This window comes from Oreochromis niloticus, linkage group LG2 (genome assembly GCF_001858045.2).
Source record: "Oreochromis niloticus isolate F11D_XX linkage group LG2, O_niloticus_UMD_NMBU, whole genome shotgun sequence".
Lineage (NCBI taxonomy): Eukaryota > Metazoa > Chordata > Actinopteri > Cichliformes > Cichlidae > Oreochromis > Oreochromis niloticus.
Genome location: NC_031966.2, coordinates 6,509,607 through 6,536,304, shown reverse-complemented (window position 1 = coordinate 6,536,304; position 26,698 = coordinate 6,509,607). Strand labels below are relative to the sequence as shown.

General features: G+C 42.6%; 1 protein-coding gene across 5 annotated transcripts in view; it reads left to right on the top strand.

The window, feature by feature from the left end:
• glra1 (glycine receptor, alpha 1) overlaps nucleotides 1–26,698 on the top strand; it is a 124,032-nt gene that overhangs the window by 34,976 nt on the left and 62,358 nt on the right. For all 5 annotated transcript variants that reach the window (XM_005453221.4, XM_019363293.2, XM_005453220.4 and 2 more), the window contains one exon: nucleotides 19,764–19,831. In XM_005453221.4, coding sequence (XP_005453278.1) covers nucleotides 19,764–19,831 — 68 coding nt within the window. The remainder of the gene's footprint in view (nucleotides 1–19,763; nucleotides 19,832–26,698) is intronic.

Genomic DNA, 26,698 nt, shown 5'->3' with positions numbered 1-26,698 from the left:
CGACTCATTTAATGGCACATGTAATAGGGTGTGTAGCAGTGTTGTATTCTACCTGCCGTCCTTATGTAATGCAGGAATGTGCAGTACTGCACAGCAGCCTGTGTCCTGGTAATTTTCTGTCATTAAGGTGTTTTTACAGAGGTTTATGTAAATTTTAAAATTCATTATCAGAAAAACAGTTCCTTCATTTTACAGATTTTTTATTGTGTACCTTTAGTGTGCAGAAAATAAAAAGTAAAGTTAGTGTAGTCTAGAGTAGAGCGCAGTAGAGCGCGGACCACAATAGCTTTGTAACCCTTCTCCCCATTTGCCCTGCATTTAAGGATCACTCTCATCTCATTTGTCCTCCTAGCTGAACATGCTAATTCTGGTAGCACAGCAGGCCTTTTAACACAGTGGCTCCTGTCAGTTGTAACTAATATCTGCGTGGCCCTAATTTGCATGCACAGACTCTAAGCGGTGATAGAAAGCCCCATACACAATCCGCTCACAGGGTCCGTCCTACAAATTACTGCTGCAGGACTTTCCAGACAATTACAGTTGGCGATGGAGCAAACAGCAGAGGTTACGCACTGGGTAATCTTATTGCTCGATGCTGCCAGACGGAGTCTGCAGAGTGCAGCGCAGGTTAAAAAAACGTCATTATTTTCAGCTGAATATTCCTGATCGCTATAGCAACAATGCTGAGGAAATAACGGAGGTCCTATTCCTCCAAATAGTTAGCCGGGCATCTAAAGATGAGCGCGGCAAAAATCGACCTCGGCAGTGGACGGCAGATGCGATCCTCTTGCGTCTGATTACTCTGGGTGAATAATGCCATTGAGAGAGACGCCTTTTGCAGACTAAAGACCCCAATTACCTCCTCCCAGTACTGTCAGCGTCACAGGAGACAGCGTTTATATTAGCAGGCAGCAGCCTGTCTGCCTCCGGGCTGCTGAGATGCATAACTTACACTCTGACTTGGTGCTAAAAATAAATAAAATGAATATATAAAAGTGCAGAGCTGATAAGAAATCATTTCTCTTTTTATTGTTCAAATAACGGGAGAAAAATTCCAGTTCACAGACGTGCTGGACAGGAAATCAAAGAATGTAGGTCGGACGTTAACGTGGGTCCGAGCTGCAGTCATATATTAATGTCTTATTCACAATCAACATAAAGCAGCGCGGTCATGTAGCAGACCTACAGCAGTGCTGTGAAGAGATGTCATGCATGTCATTGTGACCTGGAAAATGGAGCCCTGTGACATGTGTTATATCTGTTCCTGGTTTTTGCTCAAACCACAACTTCTTAACCAAGTGAGATGCTCAAAGCTAACCGAATGACACGAGGATTCAAGTTCAGCCCCAAATGCCAGCCTTGATCTCATGTTTGAAGGTTCTGGTTTCTAAAAATGTCTTTAACAAATAAATTGTTTTTACAAGAACAAAAGAAAAGTTCAGTTAGAGCTCAAGCAACATTTAGACTGATTCTGTCCTCTAATTTATCAAACCTGAAAAACAAATTTCCATATTACACCCAAAATAATGAAAGGGTACCATTTATTGATTGATTATTGAGCAGCTTTCAAACTGCTCAAAATCTGCAGAGCTTTTCTTAACAGGCTGCTCAAGAAGAAAGAAAAAACAATAACCTCCTGAAAACCAACAGCTAGCTTACTACAGCCAACTATTCATTCATGTTTTGATTCTCATCGCTCTCCAGGGCAGGAACGTCACACACTCTGATCTCCAGTGGGTGGGACGGGTGGAACTTACCGTCCTGTCGTGTAAACAGGTTTTTCTGTGAGTTATGTTAGTATCAGCTGTAGTATGATGATATTTCTGATCATGGCTCTGACAGGAAACAGGAAGTGTTTCACTTCCTTTGTCTGCATTTTCCTTTAGTGTCTTCACAGTGACTTTGAAACCTTTGTTGATGATTATCGATGTGCACTTTTGGTCATCACAAACGCTTATTTTTGCTACAAAGGAGTATGTAACTGGGATTTTTTTGCAGACAGAATTGGTGGAAATGTCAGTTTTAGAAGAAAAATGATTCATGTCAAAGCGAGAGGGGAATATTAGAAGAACAGAAGAAAGGGATAGGATTGGAAGAATATGTCAGAGGAAAAATTAAATTATGTAGAAAGAGACACAAAATAATAAGTAGTAAAATAATATAATAGTAGGAGTGGACAGACTAAACGAAAGGAGAGCAAAGAGGAGGGAAGGAAAGGATGATTAGAGGAAGAGACAAGAATGCTAAAGAAGAGACGGCAAAGAAGGAAGTTTGTGTACAAGGGAACAAAGAGGAGGTGATGACGGCAGAGGAAAGAAGGAGTCTAACAAAGCCGAGCACACGGAGGAGATGGAGGCGGAGGGGAAGACTAGAGGCTAGATAGGATGGAGAAAGAGGAGGAGGATGGCGGGTGGGGAGGTTTTACTTCCAGCGTGTTCAGCAGAATCCAGTCAGCAGGTCGGGGCTCGAGCCTCTCCATGGCCACCATCGGATTGGAGGCTCTGCTCTCGTGGGATGCTGAGTACATATTCCACAGGAGCCACCTCCTCACACCACAGCTTTATGGAGATTACTGTTAGACCAGGTTCTGGGCTCACCGTCCTCCCACAGATTCAGTCCATCTCCGCAGATTTACGTCCATGCGAGCGCCCATTTTCACGGAGGACGGCTCGTAATATGATTGCACAGTGCTTCAGAGAGGTGACACTTTAATGTGACGACTGCAGGTCGGAGCATATTGCGGTTATTTAACTTTTTTATTGAGGGCAAAAAATTGCTGCTATGTAGATTTATGCTTATCCGAGTGGCCTGTCTTATGGAGAACACCTTTCTAATGTGATTGCACAGTGCTGCAGAAAGCCAACGCTGCAGAATGATTACTGCAGGCTGGAGCACAGCGCGTCGTTTTACTGAACGTAAAGCTGAATATCCCCCTATACACAGTCGTTCCCATTCATGTGGCCTATTTTAAAGAGTATGGCATCGCTGCACTGTGATTTACAAAGGACACTTTAACTGCAGGGCTTTCCAAGACCACACGAATCACAAGTGCTTTGATCAAAATAACTAAAGATTCAAGTTTTCTTTACGAGTCAGAAATTCTTTTTATGCTTTAAATCCATGTTAACCTTCACAAGAACAACATACAGGCATGCATACTTGTGTGAAGCACTGAAAGTCTTATAAAGCAGACTATTGAAGTGTTGTATGATTTATTATCTCCATGTGAGGAAACAAAGAAGAACTTTGGTGTCTCCTTCTGTGGCTAAAGCAGCTCGTTTAATCTCCATTTAATATATTACCAGCTCCTGTGTTTGGTGTTCTGGGGTCATTTGAGTGAAAGTAATTTCAGACTTTGCAGGAATTTAGAGTAACTTATTCATGCTGCCAAAATAAAAGTATCAAAGTATTTCACAGTAAAAGCACCAGAGGGGAAAGCCTCAGACGATGAACATGAAGGACTGTGACTCTCTGTCACAGGCACTCATGTGAGAGCTCATATTATAGTTAATTACACACGCATAAATTACATAAAATTAACCCTAACTCTTTGTATATATTTTCACATATATTTCATAATTTTCTATCCAAATATTAACATTAAGTAGTGAAAATATGCTTTTTTGTGATGAATTAAATAATAAATAATGCAAGGAAACAGTTTTTTTTTTTTACTGAAGTTAAAACAATAAAAAAGAGTCAAAACATTTCATTAATTTTAGTGTTAACACAACTGCCTCTGTCTTTAATCCACACAGAAATTCAAAAAAACACAATCTTAGTAAAAAGGTCTGAATATGAATAAAAAAACGTTTTAAAGGTGAAGCCGTGTTCGTAGCTGAATTATATGAACTTGGAAAAGTGTTTTTATAAAACTGAATTGACCTGTTTTATCAGAGTGTCTGTGTGTGTGTGTCTGTGTGTGTTTGTGTGTGTGTGTGTGTGTTCACTAATCTCGAATGACTATCTACATTTCCCTCAAGATGATTAAAAGCATCGAGCTAACGGCAGCACATCACGACACGCCATTAAATCACACGCCGATTTATTGAGGAGATGACCATCTCTGTCTTGCGCGCGCGCACACACACACACACACACACACACACACTCTGCAAACACTCCATCTGCATGAGGGCAGCAAACAGGAAAGATCACGCACAGAACGCACACAGAAACTGAAACACATACACATCACTGCTCACATTTTTATTTTCCTCCCTTTTTAATCTCTTTCCCATTTTCACCGTGCGGCATCGCTACCTCTCACTAATCCATTGATATAAAGCCCGAGTCACCTCGTCTCTGTCGCCATCGCAGACCTGCTATTGATTTCTGTCTCCCTGCGGGCAGCCGGCTGCCAGCCTGTCATGTTCTCCTGTCAGTCAAAAGCTGGCAAAGAAAGCCCTGAAAGGTCCAGCGACTCATTTACCGCAGACTTAATTCACTGTCTGCCTATAATTAGACAAGATGATACATTTTTTGGTAAAGCAATTAATGTCACATTTGGAGTGGGTCCCCCTAAAATCAGAGCGCAGTTAGGTGTGGAGGTGTTTCTCCTCTGCCTTTTAAGACGGCTCCTGCAAGGAACTTTCTTCTTCAGGCCTCGTTCAGGTCGTCTTCAGCTGTGTGTCAAAGTGTGCAGCAGCCTCTTTCATTTGAATGAGGCCGTTAAATCAATGCAGCGGGGGTGTTGCAGAGAAATCCAGTGAACGAGGATGACAGGCCGACATGACATCATTTTGGTTTTATAATATATCCTCTAATGATTTCTGGGTATTTGATCAAAAAAAGAAGACTTTCTGCAGTGATTACAAAAGTGTCTGCATACTTCTGTGTACATAGTTCTTATTGCTCTGCAAACTCTACTTTCCAACACACTGGTGCTCCCCCCTGTGCTGACTGCGGGACGTCACCGGTGACTCAAACGTTCAGAGGACAGACTGCAGGAGTGTGACTGAAATCACGATCAGGCTCTGAACAATATCGGCTACTGAAGATGAAGCATCCGGTGCTCTTCCAGCAAACGCGAACTATCAAACTCAGTGGCTGTTTTTCATCTTTGGAAAGGCCAGCCTCCTACATAATTTACAACAACTGGCATTTCAAAACGTGACGTCATTACTCAGGAAGGACCTACGTCACTCATAAAGAAGAAAAAAGTATTTCAGCAAACTTTACCCATGAAAACAGATTAATTTAAACCCAATAAGATTCAATAATGTTTCATTAATTTCTCCTTTACATAGCATTGAGGTCAAGTGTGAGTCTGACTGATTTCATCCCAAACTGCGTCAGTGTCTGCCCTTTGTGCAGTCACTTTATTAAAATCACATATTGATGTTTTATGCTGCATTTCAACAAATGACCCAAAATACCAGAGATTACGTTCAAGTGAGGAGGATGGAGGGGTTTGCAAAATATATTTCCCTGAGTCCACAGTGCTTATTTAATCATTTACAGTGAAACACAGCAATGGTCAAGAAGTTCTTCCAGCCTCTACCAACTATCATCCCCAAAATATATCCCACCTCTGAGACTCTGACGCCTCTAGCTGGTCATTTTCTAGCAGACAGAAAAAACTTTAATGTGCTTGTTCAGCATCAGATTTGAACTTGTTAAGTGTAATTATTCAGATCACAGATTTAGCATAACCACACAAAAACTAAAAAGAACAAGTGAAACGTCCACAAACAGCAGCTTTGAAGAAATAAAAGCCGTCGACTCGTCTCTGACCACAGCATCCGGTCATTTTTTCTTATGACCTCATCCCACAAGAAGCTCCTCAAACATGAAAATGACACTGAGGTGTCAAGAAGATCAAAATGTGACACCTGACTGAAGACCAGATTTATGAATAGGCGCAAATTAAGCACAACAGCCAAAAACATCAGGGTGACTAAGTGAAGGGTCACAGCAGGGTCTGAGCATCCACCTGCACCGACTACACACCTGTCCTGAGAACATCTCCCCCGTTATTCTGAATAAATAAGTGCTTCCAGCAGCAATAACACACACGCGTTATCCTGCACAAAATTTTGTGCATTTTATCAATAATTAGACTGGATAAACCTTAGTAACATTGTTTCCAGGTGCTGGAAACGTTCAAACTACTGATGGTTTTCATGAACAGAAGTACATGTTACAGAAGAATCATGATGCTGAATGTCCTCTAACCTTCAAAAAGCTTGTTTTTATTTTGTGCTTAAACTGAATTGACTCTGTGTGTGTGTGTGTGTGTGTGTGTGTGTGTGTGTGTGTGTGTTTGTTCAGATAGTATGCATAAACAGCTGGAATATTGGAGAGAGGAGTGTTCACATGCAAACACATGCTGCTGGCAAACAAACACATTCACACACATTCTCACTGTAAACATACAGGACACACACACACACAGACACACATGCTGTCACACAGAGAAACGGGAAATGCTCACAGGCACAAATGACAATTTTCAGTAAATATGCATAGACAAACACACATCCAGTTGTTCTCTCACTACTTCACAAACACACGCGCACACACACACACACACACACACACACACACACACACACACACAGAGCCTCAGGTGTTTTCTGACCAGGCTGCTATGCATCCATCCATCTCTCCATCCTCTCCCCTCCGCCTACCTCCCACTTTGAATACATTTTATCTCGTAATGAAACTTGAACGCCCCGTGGCTGAAAGAGAGAATATGAATGAGAGGAAGAAGCAAAGTGACAAGAGACAGGAGAAAGTATCAGGAGAAAAGAAGAAATGGAATTATGAAAAAAACGAGGGGCAGAAGGAAAAAATGGAGGTGGAGGAAGAGTAAAACACACCATAATGGCATTTCTCCGCCCTCACCGGGGAGGAAAATGAAGTTTTCCCTAAAGTTCACTCCATGGAAGAGGCAATGATGGATGACTGAATATGACGGCGGGAGAAAACGCCATTCCTCATCTCACCACTGCAATTAAAATGTGACAGGAAATGGGGGTTTTTTCCCCTGTTGCTGATCTATTTACTTGCTCACCTAAAGGAAATCATGCTCTATAGAAGAGCCAGGGCTCCGGCTTGTATGTAGGACAATAATGAGAGAGTAGGACAATAGTGAGAGCTCCTATGCAGATGCTGTCGAGCACACAGCATCTGCATGGGAGTAAAGGCAGAATCAACCAGACAGAGGAGCAGACAGGTGCTTTGGTGTTCGAAACAGCTTTAAAGCAAATCGACATAATGAAGAGAAAAAAGTCTTTCATTGTTGAGAGCCAAGACGGACGGCGCTTTAATGTCTGAAAGCCTTCCAGCGTTTTTTGTCCCTTCCTCACGGCGGTTCGCAGCCTTGATGTTTGTCTCCTCCTCATTGACATGTCTGGATGTAATGGAGGGAAAAATGGTTAAAGAAGCAGCAGCAGGGAGCTGAAAGTTACCTATTTTACTTACAGAAAGTCGGGATAACCCTCCAAAGTCTGCTAGTTTGAGGGAAAATACTGCCTGTACATATGTATATATATATACATATATATATATATATATATATACATATATATATATATACATATAGCCATATTAGGAAATGCCATCAAATCAGGATCATTTGATCAGCAGATACTGACTTACCAGGGTCCTCGAGTATTTTAGGACTCCTAACTGGTCCTTAACATTAGAGTCAGACCTCTCTAATGGTCTGGTTGCTGAAAGGGAACGACAGCCTTCTCCCCAAATCTGGTGGAAAGTTTGAAGGCAGTGGAGGCAAAGACCCACCTAAAAGGTTTGGAACGGCAGTGAAAAATATCTTTGAAAAAATCCACTCTATATATTTTCCCTCTGCTCTGGTTTCTCCCTCCAGATGATTTTGGTGTGAGTTTAGGAGAATATCTCTTGAATATAATGGAACTAAATGTCACTAACACGATGGTGCTCAAAGTGCCAAAAGATGTATTTATGAAAAACAAATATATTTTGTATTTGTTTTTCATAAATAAATGAATAAAAAGAGAAAAAAGACTCCCAGAGGAAAATGTGAACTGGGCCTTTAATGTTCACGTTATTCACCCTGGAGTTTCCTCCTCCTCGTTGTATTCCTCTGGCAGCCAGTCAAGGTTCAACTGATGTATTTCTGACCTTTGTTTGGATTCAAAACGTCATCGTTGTATGACATGAGTTATTTCCGATAATTTCAATAATCACTCCTGAGTTCTGGTCAGGGAACATGGTGACTTTGTCGTAAAGTCAACAAACAGCAAGGGATGAAAATATCTTTTAAAAAAGTCAGAAGATGTAATCATAAAAATGACTATAGAAATAGCAATAAAGGGCTGTGTACAAACAACAAATGTGAAACATGGTCGGAGGGACTGCGCGGCTGTCGAAGGCGTGCAGGTACGTCGGTCCCACCAACCAGTGGCCAACATAGACCTGCAGCACCGACACCGTGTTTGAAGATCGTTTTCACAGAAGTGCAAAATCTTTTCGTGACTTTTAGCGAACTTTCTTCGAAGTTGTGCTGAGTAACTTTCAGGAATATAAAGCTCTCGGGGTTTGATAAAATGTTCATTATTTCTCTGTTTCACTATCGAGTCCGGGGATTTATGATGCTTTCAAGTTCTCTGGGAAACTCTTTTTTTTCCTCTAGCTGGCATTTCGGCTCTGATGTTTATGCACGGTGGATGAGAACGAGATGATCACTTCCTCAGCTGTCGCGTTCGGACGTAATGGAGGAAAATCAGCGATCGGAAAAGAAAAACAACCTTCTGGCTCTCTCCGTTTTCTCACTTTTCCCTCAGTCCTGCTCTTCAGCTTGCACGGGCGTGTGTAGGGAATATATATTAGTTCAATAAAAGAGTGAAACTGCTTTCCCCGGACCATATAGCCTCGAGACGACGCCTTATAAATATTTAACGTCTCGCAGCCATTGTGGGATTTTTTTTGCTGAAGGCAGCTCAATTGCAAAAGAGGCGATACTGCGTAATTCAGAGTATTATTCATTTAATTTGTAGCCTGTGACTTTTCTTCTCCCCCCGTCGCCTTTGCTTTGTTTAGCTCCATGCCATTTGTTGCTGGAAATAAATTCAGGCGGACCGCTGTGGTGCTGAGGTGTCACTTAGAGGACTGCAAATTGGGCATCAGGAGAAGAGAGAGTTAAATAAAGCATAGGAGAACAGGGCCAAGGCAATCCTCCAGATACCTGTGTTTTACAACCCTCCGAAGGCCTGATAATGGAGCGTAGCCCACTATACCACCTATACTCTTCGCTCTTGTAAAAGCACGGCGTGTGCTTGATTTATGCCGCTTCATTAGTTCCACTTGGTGGTCCAGGTATGCCGCAGTAGGGAGGTGCTGTAAAATGAAGATGTCAGCGAGGAAAGCTGATAGATTGACCGGTTAATTGGTCCCTGTAAACACCGCGCTGATGATTAGAGGTTCGGAGGACAAGGGTTAGGATGAGTCCCCAGAGACCGATCTGTCGGCACCGCCGACTCGATAAATACGTTGAAAATAAAGGATGCTGCAGTGGAAAAAGAATTTCGTCTCCTGGACGAGGCAGGAACAGGACGGGCGGCGTGTCGCCGGAGAGCACGACGGCAGTATGAAACGAGGAAAGAAGTGCAGCAGAGAGAAAGCTCGAGAAGATGTGAGCTCGGCTTCTTCCACGGTGTCGTCCTTCACCCCAGTTCCAGTTTTCCATAGTGAGCATTTACGTTTGATTGTGTGATAGTTGTGGCGATGGTAACTGAAGTGAGGGTGTTATGAAGGCACTGGAGGTGGAGAACGGTGGTGTGTTGTTGGAGCTGGGTGAATAATTGAACAGAAGGACTCGTGGCTTCATACAGGCTGTGATTGCACAGTGAGTGTCAGTGATTTTCAGCACTGGAGAAGAAATACAGGCTGTAGCTGAAGCTCATATTACAGCTGTCAGCTGGCTGCTGAGGAACCCGTCATTAAGACTGTGACAGCTTCATGGCCATGACAGCTTCTCCTGAAACACTCCGGGATACCTTTTTTTCCGTGAAGGAGGACTGTGGGTAGTTTACAGATGATAAAAAAATGACAGCAGAAAATATTCACTGCTGTTTGGTTGTTGCACCTGTTAACGTGTTGCCATTACTACTAGCAGGAGATATCTCCTGCCTCAGAAATGGTTGCATCTCAGATGCAATCGGTCCCCGTTTTCAAAGCGACTTTTGCGCATCAACACATGTGCAAATCTGTTGCTGTCTTCATACACAGAAATGCACAAGTTTACTACCTACACTCATTCCTGCCAGAAGCTCATAGATCTGAAATAGAAATCCTCCACAGAGAGTGACCATGCACGTCAGCAGCTCAACAGCAAAATGACAGAGGTGCTCAGCAAGCTTGCATTTATAAAGGAAAACAACCAAAATGTAACCACCTGAGTCAACCCGTCTGCTGCAAAGAGATGAGTTGCAACAGTCGCACTGCAGTTGTTTGGAGGTTGCCTCCCACCTCTGCAATTTCCTTGTAATTGAAAGTCGTCACTGCAACTAGCTACAGTCAATCACCAAAAACACATCAGTGCGATGTTTGCTAGTTGGGTTTAGCTCCACTGTGACTAAACTAATCCCCTCCCAGGAGATTACCATGCAGCGTTAACCTGATAGATAATGTATGATTTGCATTTAGCTCCACGTCACTCTTTGCGAATGAATCCACAGTAGGGATTGCTGGATTTAACCTCTACACTTCCACTTCAAATCAAAACGTAGATCTGCTCCTGAGACTGAGCCGTGCCTGCTTTACGGCGCCACCGTGTGTTAAACAAGGTGGAGGACCGGGTGTCGTCGTCTGAGTCATTGTCGGCAGATGGGGATTGAGACCCCTCGAGAGGCTCGAGGACACTGCGAGGACTGATGCGAGATCTCAGAGTGTCACTGGAGGTTGATTAAGAGGGCAGCGATGTCGTGTTCGTTGGCCAACATCATCTCTGAAGCCTGCGCCAAGCTGCTTGGATTCATTTGATAACCACGTATGAAATATGCATCTTTTTTGTTGTTGTGCATTCAGCTACATAAAAAACGATTTGGCAGAAGAACTGCAGAATGAGGCTGACAGAAGGCTGTGATGGAGAGTTCAATGATGCCAAATCCAGTTCCTTAATGTCTGAATAAACTGGTTTTCTTGGTCTGTGAACAGCAACAGAGGACAGAACTTCAGTGGAAGAATGAAACCTGATTTGGATTTGTGCTTCTTAGTTTTTGAAATAGATGGAAAATCGGCAAAGGCGATAATTTGATAATTCTTTGAATGTGTAGTGTGTAAACAGAGCTGGGCTGTGTGTTACTGGACCAGAGTTTCACTGCTTGTTTCCTGCAGTCTTTCACATATGGCACATGGCGGACGTGACATACCATGCTGTGCAGCGGATGCTTTGCCACGATGGAAGTGGGAAGCCTTGTCTTGGGGTGGCGATGAGAAAAATCTGCCAAGCGGTCGTGTTTTCGGCCATCTTTAAACTTCCCCTCAGGACGTGCTGATGCAGAAACACTGCCACAGGCTCATTCCACAATCCACAGCTCCTAGTGTCAGTTGGCAGCGAAGTGTTTGTTTCTAGCATCAGTTTAAAAATCACAGTGAGGGTGAAATGTTAAGTTGGCTCCAGTCTGTCGAGGGTATGGTGCTGAACTATTAATCATTAAAAAAGCAATTACACATGCTTCCCCGGCAGGTTTATCGGGCTGCCATCTTCATGTTATCTCTATTTAGACCCATCTACTTCCTGGATCACCACCAAGCTCTTCTTCCCCTGTCAGTTCTGATTCACAGTGAAAAATGAGCAGACGATGATGACCGGCAAGTACAACACTAAGAAATGAAAGACGCTTGAAAAAACCAATACGGTTCACGTCTGGCACCAAGCTAAGTGGAGTATTTCTCATCTTTTGAATGAGGAAACTGGCTTTTTTAAATGTAGGTACACCTGTCCTTTCATTCATTTTTCTGCAAGAATTCATGGTGATCTCAGAAGCATGTTGTGGTTGTTGCAGACTGAGGTATCATGAGATTATCAGTGTTTCATTTGTATTTAACATATTTTGTTGGTGTGGAGTATGCTGGTGTGCCACAGGCATTTTTTTCTACCTTACTGACCACAGATAACTTTATTCCTCTTAAACACCCCAATAAACATCAATAATCAGCCAAAGCACTGAAGCAAGTTTACATCAGCTTCCCTAAAGTCACTGGCCCAGACACCACACATACCCAAATCTGACCATGACCGGGGCAGCTGGGGCTCGGGTTGGCGAGCGGGTCATCTACCGATCCAAAGCTTGGTGGAGCAGTCCCTGCCCCCTTCAGTCCATGTGTTGAAGCACCATTGGGTAAGATACTCAACTCTGATTTCCCCCGAATCATTCCTTAGATAAATATGCACATAAAAGTACTTTGATATAGAGGATGAATGAGACTTGTAGTAGAAGGTACTGTGTGAGTACCAGCCTGTTTACCATAACTTGGCTCAGATCAGCAGAGCGTCTCAATCAAGGAAACACAGCAATTATAATCCTCATATTTAAATTATTTTAAAGAATAAAATAACTGGATGAATTTATTAAAACATTAAATTCGTCCAATCATTTTTGAGCATCTGATAAAACAATTACTGTGTTTTATCAAACTGTGTTTTAACAGTTTGATTTAAAATCCGCTGCGGTCATGTTCAAAACTCATGAACCTCACTGAAAACGACGGGAAAATCCTAATGAGTCCTCTTTAAGCTCGTGTGTGTGGCATGCAGGGGAATCACACACACACACACACACACACACACACGCGCATCCACAGAGCAGTGTTTACAGCATCTCTGCAGGAAATGGCTGCGGCAGCTGCAGTTAGCAGAAGTGCTGAGAGGCCGAGCCAGGCCGGGTGTTTCGTCCTGCTTTATTGCTGCTGTCACTTGTTTTTCATGGAAATGGAGTTCAGCTGAAAGAGAGCAGGATTATTCGAGCCGCTCCACCTCAGCAGACTAGCATAGTCGCTAGTGTTGATTAGCCTGTGCGTGTGTGCATGTGTGTGTGTGCTAACTTTGACAGTGGACATGAATATTTGTAAAAGCATTCACAGAAATAAAAAAATTCAAATTTTGTTCAAACCTCAGGCACTTTTACGGAATGTAGCCTAATTAGTTCCACATTCATTATTGAGAGAGTTTTATTAGTTTAAAAGAAAAGTTCCACATCTCCTTGCATTAATCTGACATTTCAAATTTGCTTCTATTTTACTTTTTAATAAATACCCGTCGCTGCGGTGAGCTCTGTGTGATGTTCTGTAGCCAGCAGGGATGAAGAGCCGTGTGATTAAACTTTATCAGCTGCAACAGTCGTGTATGTATGTGTTCATGCATGCCTCAGTGCACCTTCATGTCTGTGCACTGTAGCATATGCTAAGTGTGGGTGTGTTTATTTTAGCATACGTGTGTAATTGCGTGTATTGTGCTTGATAAGTGACGTTTGTGTATTCTGGTATTCAAGGTTACTGTAGTAAAAACTAAAACCAGATGTGAAAAAAAATTTTAATTACCTAAAATAAAAAGTAGACTTCAAACTAACTGAAACAATTGTGTGAAACTAAAAAAAAATGTAATTTAAAACTAATAAAAATGTGTGTGTGGTGCTGTCTTTACACAACTGAACACAGAGCCATCCAAAGAGCTGAGACTCACATTGTTTTCAACATTAATATTCCCCTTTGATGGTATTTCAGCCACAGCTGGACAGACCATTAACACCAGCATGACCATTAACATCAGCATGTGTGTGAGGATGGAAGCCTTACACCGCAGCCGACACCGCTTAGAAACATCAACGACCATTTTTTTTTAACATCCTGTATAATCAAAGTTACAAAAGGTCGTTCAGGTTTAGGTTTCTGAACAGTGTGTACATAAAATCTGCATAAGAACAGATAGTTCCGTTAATTGAAATTGCTCACATGCATTTTAACGAGCACTAATTAAAAGAGTCTGGACTCAGAAATATGTCAGCACGTGATGAGATTCTGAAACTGATTCTGTCTGCAGCTGAAAGCAGATGGTTTAATTGAGAAATCTCCCTTTCATTCACGATGCAGAGAGCGCGTTATGTAACCGTTCTCATGCCTGTAGAAGCGCACTCACGTCTGCTCTCGGCGCTTGGCTCGCACGCTGAGGCCGATATAAGCTACAGGATCCTGTGACTCGGTGCCAGCCCGTCCTCTGTGACACTTAACGAGCTGCTGCTTCTTCCTCTCGTCTCTGTCTTCAGTGGGAAGCATTAATGGAAAACCGTCTCTCTCTCCTCTCCTCTCCTCTCCTTCACTGCATGGTTATTAAATGAACCGCTGTGGTGGAAAAGAAGGAGAAGGAGGAGGTTTTCAGTGGGTATTAGCTTCTCCTTCTCCTCCTCAGATTTTTGTGTCACGTGCTCTGAGGGACGTCAAGAAGAAAAGACAAATTGCGATATCCTCCACTCACCACCCTCCCGCCACAGAGCAAGAGGACTTTGAAGGAGGGATTGTGAACAAAGCCGGGATGCTGAGGAAACGTGTCAGAGGACTCGAGTTAGGCCTGAAAAGCCATTCTGAGAGAAATCACGGTGATAATGTAATACCAGCCGCTTTATGGATAAACCCTGCGATGCACTCAGAGCCTGGGCTCGCCTTGTATCACATAGGTGCAGTCGGGCAGGGATGATGGTTTACCAGGAGCCCACTTGTCTTACACACAAGTTTTGCTACACTTTTTAAAATATGCAGATTTTAACAAAATGCACAATATTAAAATATGGATACAGAAAAAATGAACGTGCTGCATAATTTATATCAGTGCTTGAATTAATCTTACACGTGACAAAATGCACAGACATTTTTACAGACATTTTCATTCAGTGTGTTTAATTACAGACTCAGTAGGTTTTATATTAAAGTGTACACACATTACATAAAATATTACCCAGTAGCTTTCTCTGAATCATATGTGTGCGTGGTATTTCATCATATATTCCTCCAAAATCCTCTGCTCTTTACAGATACAGGCTGGAAAACATATTTCGATCATTCAGGCACGTTAATGTATCTTTGGTTTGATGAAGTAAAGCATGAAAACTATTAACATTAGAAAAATAGAAACGCTCCCTTTCAGAGGAGAGACTGCAGCAAAACAATATTCTAAACTTGTGGAAATGAGAGAAGCCTGAAAGCCGACGGCTCTGATCTTCTTCTTCTCGCATTTTAAAGTTTGTATTTAACATCGAGGGTGTAAATCTGAAGCATACCAAACACATAAGCTGCATATTTACATGCTTGGAGAGCTCTGGGTACCATGCAGAAGACAGATGACAGATCCAGAACAAACAGAAACACAGCAGAGTCGGTGAGTGTTAGACGTGACTGTAACCAGCATTAATCTTCCACAGTTCCCACGGGTCTACTTCGAGCATCCCTTATCTATCACATCTGAAGTAAATGAACCCCAAACGCTGGCAGGTTAAATGTCTTCCTCTCCTCCTCCACCCGCAGAAAGTGGTGATTTCTCTTCACTTTCATTTGCCACAGTGGAAACAAACTAGGTTAATTTAATATCTCCATTTCTCAGTCGCTCTTTCTGCTTCGCCCTCGTTTCCTCACACGGCCACGTCACTAATCTGTCGTTTGCGTAAATATGATGCTGTACATGTCACATGACCATCCATCGCCTGTGCCAGGTTCTGATGATCTTTTACCTTTTAACCATACGTCGTCAACCCGGTGACTTAACCGCAGCTGTGTGTGTGAATGTGATATTCCTCCCCGGCAGCCTCCGGCACTCCTCACACTGTGACAGGGAGCATAATTGGCCTTCAAAATAATCCAGACCCCTTCCTTCATTCCCAGCTAGCCGCCAGCAAGTAGAATTAGACATCGAGTTTAACCAGGGACATTAAAGGCAGACCGTGTGTGTGTGTGAGACCTTAAGTTACATCAACATGTGTGATTCAGCCATTTGACTCATTAAAAATCACATGCATTTTTTTCTAAGATCTCTAATGGGAAATGGATTAAAAATAATCGGATTACAGTAATCTGTTTACAAAAATGTATTTGAAATATGTAGGCAGTTATTAGTGTAATTATCTCACAGACAAAGAACTGATGATACTGTGTCAGCAGACTTAAATCCAATACAAGGAAAATGCTGCATTTGAGGATCAGCCTGCTCCTACTGGAGCCGTGAAGTTCTTTCAGCCTGATGAATGGAAACATGCAGACTGACTGTGATACAGCATGATATCAGAGCTGACGAGGCCTCTGTGATTGGTTCTACTGGGAGGATTTCTATTGGTGTAGTACACCAGCAAGCGTGATGTGCTAAAAATGTTTATGAGGAAGGTCAGAGGGGAGAACACTCAAAGGAGTGATTTTTTTTTAAATCAGGTGTCTGCAGTGGAGATGTGTATGTGAAGACTTTAGTCCAATCAGCCGTTAAACAGAGAAGGTTCCCCAAAACTGTGTTTCAGTGAGGCCAAATTATTAGAGGCGGCCTGAAGAATCACAGACCTGCAGCTTCAAGCTGAAACTGGACGCTAATTCACAAAACCTTTCGTCTTATTAATCCTCACATCTAATGTTTTTAATAAATGTCTTATTTAGGTATTTCAGTAGTGTTTTGTTGAATCTGTGTTTCAGTATTTAGTTTTATTCCTTGCACCAGCCGTTATCACGCCACCTGCTCTTTCAGCGCTCATGCAATAATCTGACTGACTGAGGCTACAACAATGATTTTTTATGGTGTCAACCTTTAGCATATTAAACGTTAGTTTCATATTTGAAAATGGACTTTTTATTCTACATACATTGATGCAGCTTGACTTGGTTTTCAGAGTTCAGCCAGATTATAATGAGTGAAAGGAAAGAGAAAAAACACTGACTTACACTGTGATGTGTAATATTTCTTAGTACAGAAGCAGTGGTACAAGAACGCCGCCTCAGCCACAGGGTTACTACCGTTGGCTGGGCCGAGGCCCTGGCAGATGGGTTCGCTCTTCTGGTTCACATGTAAGCAGTGAAGCAACATGTATGCTAAGCTAACACTCCAAATCTATGAAGTCTGTCATCTGAGTCTTGAAATGGGCGTGAATCCGCACACAGCTCAGCAGGTCAATGTGTTTCAACAATGCTGTGAGATCGGCAGACAGCACTGAGGCTTTAGAGGAAGCTGGAGTTGATTCGGTGTGATTGGAACAGAGGAGAGCTGAACTGTTGGGTCGGTGTCCGTGCTTCTTACTGCATTTGTGTTTGTAGAATCCAGTGAGGCTGCTGACTCTCACCTCGACTAACTCATCAACCTTGAGTGCGGCGTCTCGTCTCTGAGAGGAGAGAGGGCAGACTGTCTTGGTCATTATGATTCCCTTTGAAAGGACACTGTGGGTTTTTTGACACCACTCGAGTTTGACCGACGGGCTTTTCAAGGCTCGTGGGGATGTGTAATTGGTTTTCTTGTTTGTAGTTTTCTCGAGTTGTAATGAGATGTTTGCGCATTTTCTCGTCTCAGCGGCTCTGGGACAAACTTCCTGCTGTTGTCAGGCAGTCGGACGCCGTCAGAGCGTTTAAGTCTGGAAAGCGAGTTGTTTATTCAGCCAGTGTTTGAAGCCAACTTTCCCGCAGCAGAAGGTTTCTTTCACTTTGTTTACTTCCTGCAGTCTGCCATCAACTCGCTTCAGCTTTAATCTTCTGTGCTGCTTTAATATCCGGCAACACGCAGACTGATACACTCAAACACATCCACTCAGTTTACATCGATTCAGAACACAAGAAGAATCTCACGCTGTAAACCAACCCCGACAAAGTGCAGCGATTATCAGCAGCGAGGAGAATGTAAAGCAGGAGGCTGCAGACACCGACCAGGCCCTGCATTCTGAGTAACACTGATTACCTCTCCATCATGGCACCTGTTAGTGGGCGGGAGATATCAGGTGATCATCAGAGTTGATGTTGGAAGCTGGAAATATGTGTGAGCGTGAGTATTTGGCTCAGGGCTCACTGATGATGCACGTGGGAAACGAAGGCTGGTTCGTGTGGTCTGATCCAACAGACTGGTTGCTCTAGTTCACTCTGCAGTAAAAGTTCATGCTTGTTCTGATAGAAAGGAGTCAGAATACACAGAGCGTCACTGTTTGTGTGCATGGAGCTGCAGATCAGTCAGGGTGTCCATGCTGACCCCTGTCTGCCAGCAATCCGATCTTTAAGTGATGATGTATGAACCCTGCTTTCGGGTCCGAACTACTCTGCGTTTATTAAGGTTTTTGTGTTTTTAACATGTTTTAATGCTTTGTATCTTGTTCTGTTTAATCTGAACAAGCCCCTAAAAAAAGTCAGTGATCACTGTCAGCCTTGCTCGGTTTTTATCACCACTATTTATTTTAAAGCTCAGTTTTTAAAACCTTACAACTGCCTTGTAACTACAGCTCAGCCCATGCAGCAATATATTAATGACTAACCTTGTATTGTGGATGGATTATCTCAGTTGTTCTTCTGACTGAAGTTTGGTCCGTTTCAGCATCCTGCCATGTGATTGCATTTGTCCCTAACCATCGGGAACCCTCGCGTTAACTTTTATCAAGTAGAAAAAGGTTAGCATTCATCCTCCAGCTTCACTGTGTTTATGTTATGCTAACATAGCTGTGTCACTAGCGATCACGTAGCACATCATTATATACCAGCTAGCCCAACTTCAGTAACCCTACAAACGTCACTGCTGTTTAGTTTTCTGTCTTCATTTATGTCTGAAGTGACAGCAGAGGTGTCGGTTTTAATCTTTCAGGAATCTCTCAGACAGAACATGCTATATCATCTTTAGATGGAAACTAGTGAGTTAACTCCCTGCTAACTTCTGACTCCATTAAACTTCATAAATTCTGTTTTCATGGATGCCTGGATGTTGAACTTTATTGTTACACCTGGTAGAGCAGCCACACCGATCATTTTATTAAAAGTGAAAGAATTTAGACAGTTTGTAACTCTCAGTGATGCCACAGTGTTTATTTGACTTTGGGACCTGAAGTAGAGTTTGGGCCCGGAAACGGCTAATGATGTCAGACTTAATGACCGGATAGGAACGTGAGCATCAGAACTGGACCACAGAGCAGTGGAAGAAGTTGGCCCACTCTGATGAATCGTGTCTTACATCATGTGGATGGCTGGGTGCGTGTGCGCTGCTTACCTGGAGAACACCTGGAACACCTTTGAGGTGTTGACTTGGCCTCCAGATTCCCCGGATCTCAGTCCCATCAAGCATCTGTGGGATGTGCTGGACAAATAAGTCTAATTCAAGTCTAATCTGCTGCTAACATCGTGGCGCAGATGTCACAGCATGCCTTCAGGGGTCTAGTGGACTCCATGGCTTGACGAACCGGGGGGAGTAACACAGTATTAGCCAGGTGGTCGTAATTTTAAGCTTGATTTGTGTGAAAGATCAGTTTTCATGCCTAATTTTAATTAATTTCCTGAGAAATTCAACATGTCCTCAGTGAAAGCAATCAAATTAATGAAAGCTCTTTTAGAAGTGGAACGACATCTAAAGATTCATCAGAAATTATTACCCACAATGCACACATTCACTCTTTACAGCTTCTATTATGACTCAAATTCATACTGCTTGTAGTGTTGAATCCACGTTGAGCTCTCCAGTCAACTCTCATGAGCAGGTTTCCGCGTTCTGTGAGGACGAACACGTCTCCACGTCTTCTGTCTGCATAAATATTGTGAACTCTAACTTCTCGTGTCTCTCTGCTCCCTCTCTGCAGGTCCGCCTGTCAACGTAACCTGCAACATTTTCATCAACAGCTTCGGGTCCATCGCCGAAACAACAATGGTGAGCTGATTTATTCTCCATATCACAGCTCAGTGTAAAGACTTTCACATCATATATCTTTCACTTTTGTCCATGTGGATTCGGACGGTCGGGCAACTAATGGAAACTGTCACGTCTCGTCGCGGCTGTGTTTCAGCTCGGGTAACTCCGCCCTGAAAAATTCAATTAATTTAAGCGAAAGCTCTGCCGATATTCAGCCCATCCAAAAGTTTCACTTTTATTTCCCTTTAAAAATTAAAAGCCTTCTGCCCTGTGAGCGTTTCGAAATTTCTCTGCCTCATTGACCCCGTCTCCCATTTGCAACACTTCATTTGTTAGAGCGCATCACTGCCGCGGCCATTTGCATAACAACGTAGCAGCCGCGTGCCTGTTCGTACGCAGTGGAGTGGAAATTTACGCTCAATCATTACACAGAAAATCCATTAGTGCTAATATAACTGAACCAGCAACCTTCACAGTGCAACATGGCTCAGAGCTGATATGACACCAACCAACCTTTGTGTGTCTTCGCACGTGTGTGACAACAGAGGCTATTTCAGCATCCGCTGCCTCTGTAAGTGTTTGTAAAAACGAGGCACGCTCGTGCCGCTAATCTTCAAAACATACATGAATCACTTCTTCATCCAATGAGAGCTCTGAACTTGTCAGCTGTGTGAACCTTCTGCAGGGCCTCGGGCACATTCGCAGATTAAACATCGTTCAGCGTGCACACGTGTAATGGGGTGTTGTGTTTTTTTACTTTGAGGAATTTTGCATCTGGTAGTAAAAGGCTGTTTTGATCAGCGTGACCAAGCACCCCAGAAATTTCCTTATTTTCCTCCCTGTTTGTTAAATTCTAAAGCTGCTTGGGCAAAAGCAAACACACAAACACTCCTGTGAAACAGCCCACAGCTCCCTGTCTCTGGCAGGTAGTACTGTTTGAAAAACTGGTTTTCACGGCTCTAAAAGTTGAAGGTCAAAGGAAGGTTTTATGTTCTGCCGTCCTGTTAGCAAAAAAACATTGTAAAACCACCAAAACAAAAGTGCATTTTTCCTGCGAGGCAGATCCAAAGTCTTTCAGTTTACCTGTGTGCCTGCAAGCCCATTAAGTTGACTCAGTCTGACACGCTGTACACGTTCCTGCTGCTGCAGGAAATACTGACAGTGGTGTTCAACAGCGCACCGTTTCCCACTGTTTAACTACTGTTCCAAACAGAAACACAGTGTCCTGCTGGTAGGGGAAATTGCGTAGCTTATTTTGAAAAATATATGACATTTATCTGATCCGAGTGAAAGAGCTCGGGTAATAGAGGGAGTCAGGAAAGTTGTGAAAGACAAAAACTGTATTGTTTCTGGCGTTTAGCTTTAATCCAAAGTGAGGCCGCAGTGTCAGCAAAACTCAAAGAGACAGCACCAACAAATCCCAGTGAGATGCATCCGTTGACCATTCATGACAGCACCTCACTCCCAAACCACAGGAAGTAATCCAGGATTTTCCTTGATCTCAGATTTGGAGGCCTCAGATCTGCTCTTGCGATTGCTACTTCACAGCAAACCACACCAGAGTGTGCAGAGTGGTTCTCACAAAGCCACACACAGATCATTACCAATGAGCATACACCATATGGACAAAAGTACTGGGTTACACCACTTCATCTGTGAATTCAAATCAAGTGCCTGGCCATGCAGTCTGCCTCTACCAAGATCTGTGACACAGTGAGAGGAGTTCACTGAGCACGATACAAGACAGGAGGCCACAGTTACAGCCAGTCAGTTCAGGAAATGTGTGTCCTGTTAGATATTCCACAATCAATTGCATGTGGAAGCATTTAGTAACCACAGCAGCTCACAGCAGGCTTGCAGCTGAGGCTAGTAATGCAAAGACGCTGCAGAGCTCCAAACCTCCTCTGGCATTAACATCAGAACAGAAACTGTGCGCCAGGAGCTTCGTGGCTGAGGGGCTCCTGTAGGTGTAATGTGAAGGTATCCAGTGATTTGCCTCATATTACATTATTCCTTTAAAAATAAACAAAATACCAGGAAAAAAGAGGGACACACACGGGAGAATAGAAATGATAAAAGAATAATGTGTTTTGAAGAAGAAAGGATGGAGGAAGGAGAGAAGAGCAGAGAAATGGTAGAAAGGAAGGATGAAGGAGGAAAGGAAGAGTGAGGCAGAGCCGAGCAGCAAAGGTAGACTTGAAACAAACGTACTTCTACAAAGTAAACCAAATTGTCCCAGCATGAACATCCCACAGTACACACACACACACACACACACGCACACACACTGAATCTGATGGCTTCTACAGATCCTCATCATGCAGAAAAAAAATCCAGATTTTCTCTCTCACAGAAGCAAAATCAATGAAAAAACTGAGGAAAAGAACACTTTGCAGCAGTATTATTCGTTAAAATGATGAGCAGAAGAACACAGAGAAACTTTTAATACCTGTTCAGCTGATGTCCCGCACCCCACCTGCTTCAGTAAAGCTGAAACAGGTGACCTACTGCACAGGCCTGAGCTTGAATCCACCCTCCTCCTCTCTTTCCCACTTTTCTTGTCCACTCTCACTTGCCCTGTCATAACAGGGGCTAAAAAGCACAATTAATATTTACATATAAAGTCAGAGCTATGTCATAGATGTAGACCACACATGGAAATGCTTCACGCTCTGGACACACCATCTATAGACCAATGAGACCAATTTGTGCTGGTTTCCAGTCGTTTTTCTTCAGTTCGGTGTTCCCACCCATATGGAAAAGAAATAGTAAAAGCTTATAAAAGACTTGCATAAGATGTGGCCTGCTTCATATAATGAATAATATAAGGCTTATGTGATTTACTCATGAAAGTGGCCACTTTCTCATTACTTTTATATATTGTTTTAGGAAGTATCCAAAACATACAAGTTTCATTTATATAATTTTTCAAGGGATCTTATATCTGTTTTCACTCTTGTATGATTTTCATACAAGTTTCACACAAGACAGATACAAACTTTATAAGATTTATATATATCTTTTCCATATGGGCAGTGCTCGGATAAAGTTCTGTGAGTAAATGAAAACATGTCGAAGATCCAATGTGAAACAGAGACCTGAATGAGTTTTTTGATGATGATATGGAAGCCAAATATAACAGACCATTGAGTCAGTCCACGCACTGCAGACCACAGTCAGAGCTGGTGCTCTAATCTCTCAAATGGTGGATTATAGGCAAAAGCAAAGTACTGATATAATTGGATTTATCAGCTTTTATCAAAGCAGAAAATCCATTTTAAACCTCAGGAGGCGAAACACAGAGCGAGCAGCAGCAAGGACGCTGTTCGCTGCAGTGTGTAACTACACTGTCCTCCATGCTCAACACACACACGTCTAGCTATGTTTGTGAGGAATTTATTTTGTGTTCCTTACCCAGAACCATCACAAAACCAAAACCAAAAAATTTCTAAACCTCTAAAATGTCCTCGACGGGTCTTCACAAAGACATAAGTGCACACGTACATGTATCCACCGAGTTACTGCGGCGGGTCGCTGATAGATGGAGTGAGTAGAATGGCGCAGTGCTCGCTAAAGTCCCACCGGTACACGGCTCTATTCCTGTTTCAGCGCTCTTTCCACTCACTCTCTCTCTCACACGCACACATAAACACGTGCACACACACACACACACACAGACACACACACACACACACAATCTCTCTTCATTCTTTCACACTTCCTTTGTAGCACACAGCGTGTAAAACACACACACTGAAACCTTAAATGTCTGATTACTGATTATTGGAATATTCCAAAATCATAACTCAGACATGTATTACATTAAAAAGTGTTGAGCTGCTGTTTCTTTTCTTCTTAACACAGTTCATACATTTTGATATAATTTCGAAGGGGATGAAACAACTTTTAATTGTAACGAAAGAGCCTAGCCTGGTCCTGGGATTTCAAGTCAGGTGTGATTTAATTCAGCTCAGGTCTGGGACAAAGTTTAATCATCACAAGTGTGAAAGCAAAAGAAGTAGATGTGAATCCATGCAGCATGACAAACTGCTGGTTTTATATTTTAATCGCGATATTTCTGCACAGTGAACTCAGCCTGTTAATACCCAGAGTACACGTTTCTAATACCAAAGCATATGACAAAAAATATAAACCATGTGATCATAGTACGAGAGTGAGCTTCAAGCTTTTCTTTCATATATATGTTAGGTTATCTAAAATGTTATCCTCATGTGCACTAATGAGTTTTATCTCATTAATTTGGACTCGTGTGCATAAATGTGCGCTACGTGTGTTTGTGAGTCATCGAAGGAAGAAATCTTACAGTAAAGTAATCTGCCGTGTTTTTGTCTGTGGAGTCAGAATAAAGGAATAACTTTGTGAAGTTTTGTCAGTGAAAATGCATCAAAATATTCATTTTGTGTTCATTTCATACAGCGCTGATCTAAATGTTACCCCGGGACAGAAAACCAGATTCATTTCAGATATATAACCGCTGTCTTCCACTGATGTGCTGCAGCTCTGTGCCTCCTACTTTTCTTTCTCACATGTCTACAAAATCATCATTTTCCAGTTTTTGATTTGTGACTTCACATTCATGGAAAACTGTAACCATCTCAAGGCAAAAGTTTCTCATCATCAAACAGGTTTCAGGTGGGTGATTTAATTAGAAGGTTAAATTGGACACGCCAAGCTCAGACGGTCCAGGTCTAACGCGTCGGCGCTCTCCTCGCCTCTTTCGAGATCCGGGCAGAGGCTTGCTTCCTGGATTTCTCGTAAACTGTTCCGACATCTCATAGAGCTGTGGGCGCTGCTTTGGCTTTTTCCCAGGCCGCATGCTGAAGACAGCATGTTTCCCTCGCCACGCGCAGATGTGCCACCATAATGTGCGAGCCTCCGTGACCTCCTACCTCCTCCTGAGCGCCGTCCAAGGAGATGGCCGGATGTTATGACAGGCGTGGAAGTAGAATGTGGCTGCTGCTGTAGTTGTTGTTGTTGTTGTTGTAGGAAGAAGAGAAGGAAGAGTATTGCATCCTTTCATGCGTGGTTTACTGCCTGAGTTTAATACATGCTGAAATGAGCACGGTATTGTGTAAGTACAGCAGTTCCTCTGCTGATGGTTTCATAACAGCACATCAACAGTAGATGGTAATGTCAGGGTAGCACTTAACAGTCCGACGGCCTCATGTCTCGTTCTCAGATGGAAGGGTTTAATATGAAGCTGCCTCAGTATCAACGTTTTTAATAAATGAGTCATCTGCTCTCCTAACACTGAACTGTTCCCTGAAATGAATCGTTTGTGCATTCAAATTACTTTCCCCTCATTTCGGTCCGAGACAGATTTGATGTCCGCTTGCTGATTTCTGCATTTTAATGTTTGTCCATCTGCAGCCACAAGGAGCCTCTGACTCATAATGATGAGGTTTTATAGACCAAATGAATGTGCAGTGTGACCACTTTTTCCAGTGAAACAATTAAATGCTTTCAGGGCATTTCAAAATAAAATATCTTTGTAGATAGAACATTAACTGCAGGATGTCCGTGTCTCTCAGGCTGAGAAAGCTCATAGTCAAAAATGCAAGTAAACCTCATTTATCCATTTTGGAAAAAATGATATTTTCAGTTCATGAATTGAAAGGAAAAGCTGCTCACTCTGCTCACTTTCAGAATTAAAATCACAGATTGGATTCTGTTAGGACTCTGAAGCTCATTTACACACAATAAATCAGGCTTAACATTTACTATATACTGCAAACTAAGACATGCATTTTCATTTTTGGTCACTTTTAATGTTTTTTTTTTGCAAATGTATATAACCATAGTTTAATCCTTTGTAGACTGTGAGGAGAAAGAGTAGGCTCAAAGAGTTAGGGTTAGAGTAATATTAGTAATAGTATGCAGTCGGATAAATGATCATAAACGTACCCTACCATTGGAAACTTGGTGCTGTGACCTCACGTCCACGTGTTGAACCTGAACCACATGTTGTTACCAGTGCTTCTGAGAGCAGTTGGACGAACAGACTGGTACGAGTTTGTTTATGTCTCATATTTCTTAAAAGGAAATGGACATGTGCGTTATTCAATGTGAGCACATAGATCCAGTGAGTACATATTTCAGATTTACTCACACAAACTGGCTGCAGGTTAGAGATGTTTATAAACAAACAAAACAAAAAAAAGGAGAGCAAATACAAACATCAGGAGCACAAACATGACTGGACAGTGACGTAACCATAACCATAACCATAACCGTCTAAGGAGCTTGGAAATAAAAGTTTCTGAACTTCTTTAAGTTTCTTGAAGACGTTTCATCCGAGAAGCTTCTTCAGCTCAGGTATTTAACCCTAGTGGGAGTGTCCCTTAAGAGGGTCATTGGCCCACTATTGATCATCTGCACCATCACATGAGCCAAGGTGTGAAAAAGGTGTGGGTCATTATCAGCAGAGGTTTCAGGTAAAACCATTGTGAGACCTTACCTCACCCCATCATGTGACTTACTGAGATCAAGATGTGAGTGGGTGCCTGGGGAGGTTCTCGGACTGTATTATAGGTGGCAGACAGTTGGTGTTGTAAGCCCCACCTTCAGTTTCTCTGAAGGTGTTGTTCTGTTTGTGCTTCTGTTTCTCCATAGTTGGTTTCTGACCTTTTGTCCTGTGTGTCTTTGCTGATTTGATGATAACCACATGTTTTAGGAGCTTCCTTTACAAGTGTGTGTTCCCTCTTTTTCCCTTCGGGCCTAGAGGGAACATTTTCTGCCTGGTGTTGTAGGGTCCTGATTACTCCAATTTTGTGTCCCACGGGTGGTGGGAGTCAAAGAGGAGGAATTGGTCTGTGTGTGTGGGCTTCAGGTAAACTTCAGTGTTGAGGTTTCCATCCTCCTCCA